The 3,664-nt window shown below is 49.7% G+C and overlaps 1 protein-coding gene across 2 annotated transcripts; it reads right to left on the reverse strand.

Moving 5' to 3' along the window:
* Window positions 1-1,144: 1,144 nt before the first annotated feature.
* On the reverse strand, window positions 1,145-2,415 carry LOC123106810 (NAC domain-containing protein 90). 2 transcript variants are annotated; one of them, XM_044528853.1, is made up of 3 exons: window positions 2,164-2,415; window positions 1,729-2,060; window positions 1,145-1,642 (listed from the first exon to the last, which is right to left on the reverse strand). In XM_044528853.1, exons 1-3 carry the CDS (start codon window positions 2,357-2,359, stop codon window positions 1,400-1,402), a joined length of 771 nt encoding a protein of 256 aa, XP_044384788.1. In that variant the 5' UTR covers window positions 2,360-2,415; the 3' UTR covers window positions 1,145-1,399. The 2 variants fall into 2 exon arrangements, with proteins under 2 accessions (XP_044384788.1, XP_044384787.1); XM_044528852.1 differs by having other exon boundaries at window positions 1,145-1,637; window positions 2,164-2,391.
* Between the last annotated feature and the right edge of the window lie 1,249 nt (window positions 2,416-3,664).

A 3,664-nucleotide genomic window follows, 5' to 3' on the forward strand; every position in this document is an offset into this window, starting at 1 on the left:
ATTTCGTTCAGAGACTATTTTAGTTGCTGCGTCACCTTATTATTGGGCCAGGCTCATGTATTTTCAAAATATTTAAGTATAGCCTGTTTTTAGAGTCCGTATGTGTGGGGAAACAAGAGTTAGGGTTGGTTTCGGACCCCTCCTCCAAGGGCCACGAAATCCCCCCCCCCTCTTTCTCCATATATACAACCCTTAGGGCGTCGTTTAGACTTTGAGTTTTGTTTAGATTAAAAATTCGCCATAGCTGCAACTTCGCGTACTTCGTTTGTGTTCAACGACCAGACCAAGACGTCACAGAACCCCACCTTGATCAATAAATCTTTCATCTTATATTTGCAATATCTAGATTGCAATCTCAGTTTCTTGCTTGTTCTTCGTTTGCTCGCAGGAAACAGACCCTCGTGGTCAGGTTGATCGTGCCCCGGCGTGGTCAATAACCCCTCGGAAGTTGGTTTAGCGATTGCTAAGGCACGACGTCTCGCACGTTCGTAGTCGGATCGTCAAGGTCGACTCCCACAGAAACGATAGCCACCATCTCATCGAAACATCGGGACACCTTTACCTCTATCAGTCACAGTGAGGGTGGTCGACGGGACGGTCAGCCTTAATCAGGGTTGGGCCACATTAGCCGTCATTCACCAGATCGGGTACATGGTAACGTTCAAGTTGCTAACCCCCGACACCATGAAGGTGACCGTCTTCAATAACGAGGGCATGAAGGCGGTCACCAAGTGCAAGAAGCACGGCGACGCCTTCGTTGCAACCGACTAAATGAGCTCCTGTCATGTTTGAGTTATATGTGTGGTTTAGACTTTGATGTGTGCTGCAGTTTGGTTTAAGTATTTTGTTAAACTTCTATGCATGGTTAAGATTATGATGTGTGCCTTGCTCTTGTTCTAACCTTTCAATGTGTGCCTCTGGTAACCTCATCATATCAAGGAGGAGGTTATCACACAACTGTCTTGAATGTAACCAGACAACCAGACTCGTGTTTTCCCTGAAACACGTCCACAACCAAACATCATGCCTTCCGTTTCGGTAGATGCAGATTACTAGAGGTGATGTAGGCAACCAATCAACATGCAGATGTTGATTTTTTTTTCCCTACATATGCCCAACTGAAAGTATTCAAAGGGGCAAAAAATGACACACAACACCGGCACATGCACGTAGGACCCTTACAATCACGCGATACACAGACAAAATCTGACACATAAGAAAAGGAAAAAGAAACCAAGTACTAGTAGAAGAAAAAGTGACTGGCCTAAAAGTAAATTTTAGGTGACTTACATATAGCAAAACTGTTCTAGATTACTGCAAGAAACAGTGTCTCTACATTGTTAAGTAGAACTGCTAATCTAAGCTACTGCACCAGAAGGTAGGTCGTGCTCCAAGAATACTACAGTTGATTGAGATTCATGTCGAAGCAGAAATTGTCAACATCAGCTGTACTGGTGGTCACCAGCGTGCTCCAGCCTTGATAGTTGTCGGCTTGTCCGATACTTGCGGTGTTGGCTGCCGACGGTGCATGCCGGCGGGCCGCCGCTTGACCGTTGCCGGAAGTATTGAGGGGCCGGCGATCGAAGGACCTTAGTGTCCCGGTGCTGATGTAGAGCCGGCACACGCTGAATTCGTTCCTGAGCTGAACAATAAAGAGCAAATTATTATGGCATGTAGAGCATCAAATCAGCGATTAAGTGGCCAGAGCTAGCTGGTATATGCACGTACCCTGAGAGGTGCCGTCGTCTGGTGTCCGGTCGTCGTGTCGTCGTCGGCGGCGACAGCCTTATACTCGTTCATCTTCCACGTGGTCTTGGCCCCCGTGGGCGCACGGCCCTGGTAGAAGACCATGGTCCTTTTCACCCCGATGACCTTGCTGTTACCGGCGGCGGCTGAGGAGGAGGAGGAGGAGGAGAAGACGCAGGACGGCGAGCCCGTGGCCTTCCAGTACCCGGACGGAGTGGTGCGCGCTGGCCGGCCGCCGCGCAGCTCCCTCTCAGCCCGGGGGCAGAAGAAGAACCACTGCTCCGCGTCTTGCACGCTCGCCTCCCCCGCCATTGCTGCGCGTGCACCAGATGTTGTATGGTCAGGCGAGTTCAGGACACAAGAGCGTGCCGCATGCCATCAGTATTCACTGGACTGACACTGACACGATGAACTTACAGCGGAGGTGGGAAGGGTGGTGGCTGTAGACGTCGACGACGGGAATGACGCGATCGACGTGCGGCCTGGTGGTGCCGGCGAGGCGATGGCGGAGGTAGAAGCCCAGCAGCTCATCCTCCGTCGGGTAGAACCGAAACCCCGGCGTGGAGACTAACAGATCGCCACCGGCGCCACCGCTGCTAGTAGTCGTCATCATCGCGAGTTTGATCAGCTGCAACCTAGCGACGTAAGTATATACAGCAGAGGCCGGTTCAGAAGTTTGCGTGCATTTGTAAACGGTGCGGGAAATCCACGGCCGGGTTGACGCGGACCAGCTCAGAGTTGGTCCACTAAACCCATCACGTAGGCAACAGTGACACGTGGCTGGCTCTCTAACTCTCACTGCACCTGCGCATATGTACGTGGTCGTGGTCTTGTGTTCATACGTGTGATTTGGTTTGTCTTACGTGCGTGCGTACACATTTACAGGGGCAAGTCTTTGACTCCTGCGAGTGATATTTGAAATATTTATTAATTCGGTCGACTGGTTCATCACGTTCTTTTCTAACGTACTAGTCCGGATCTCTACATCGATCGACGCACGCAATCATTTGTATTGTGAAGGTTTTTTCGACCTATACAAAAAGATAAATATAGAGTACTGAAGTGTTAGAACAAATGCAAATGACACGACACATTTATGTGTGACTAATTATATTTTAGCTATCTGCAAAACCAACTATCAACATATTGTATTACTCGCGGAAGTCTGAAGTTTGAACTACCATTTCTAGTGGAGTGAATTACATAAAACCAGCCCACAAATTTTTTTAAACCAAAAACTACCACATTTGAAGTTTAATTTCAGGTTTGCTACCACATTCTTTGGACCCTACAAAAATCTACTGGTTTTCTTACTAACTTTCTCAATAAATACTTATGACTGATTTGGAGTCAATTATTCCAATTTTTGACAGGAAAAGCCGGCTGGTCAAGTCCACGTGGCACTAAAAGTCAAGACAAATGGTGTTGACCATTAACTTGGATGTGGGATCCGCTTGACAGTGTTAATATTTCTTCATGATAGCCTTTTTCTTTGTGGCATTTCCTCGAGCACCTTATGTGCAGGTGCAGTACACTGGCTGGAACAGCAAGCCATGGCGCCAGGAGCTAGCCACCTTGGCCACAAACGAGCTAGACCGCGGTCGACGCCACCACCTCTCCATTCTCGCTGCTCTGGAGCTCTTTTGTCATCGTACCCGCCGCTGTAGTCGCGCCACGGCGGCCACCCTAGTGCCCAAGGACGCGCACAACGCGAAGAATGCCTGGAGGTCCCATGCGTGAGTGATGGCTGCCCCTGGCCCTAGGCGGGTGGCGCGAGCACGGGTAGCAGCAGCACGCGAAAGACACACTGCACCACGCACACACACCACAAAAAACACACACACCACACACACATGCACCACACACACACGTGCCAACTGTGCTTCACTAGGCTGGAGTCCCCCAAGCTACTCCAGAT

Source organism: Triticum aestivum, chromosome 5A (assembly GCF_018294505.1).
Source record: "Triticum aestivum cultivar Chinese Spring chromosome 5A, IWGSC CS RefSeq v2.1, whole genome shotgun sequence".
NCBI classification, from domain to species: domain Eukaryota; kingdom Viridiplantae; phylum Streptophyta; class Magnoliopsida; order Poales; family Poaceae; genus Triticum; species Triticum aestivum.

Coding starts and splice junctions, on each gene's coding strand:
- LOC123106810 (XM_044528853.1), bottom strand. CDS start 2,359: ATGATGACGACTACTAGCAGCGGTGGCGCCGGTGGCGATCTGTTAGTC. Junction 2,061..2,163: donor CCACCCTTCCCACCTCCGCT/GTAAGTTCATCG, acceptor GTGCACGCGCAG/CAATGGCGGGGGAGGCGAGC. Junction 1,643..1,728: donor AGACGACGGCACCTCTCAGG/GTACGTGCATAT, acceptor TTTATTGTTCAG/CTCAGGAACGAATTCAGCGT.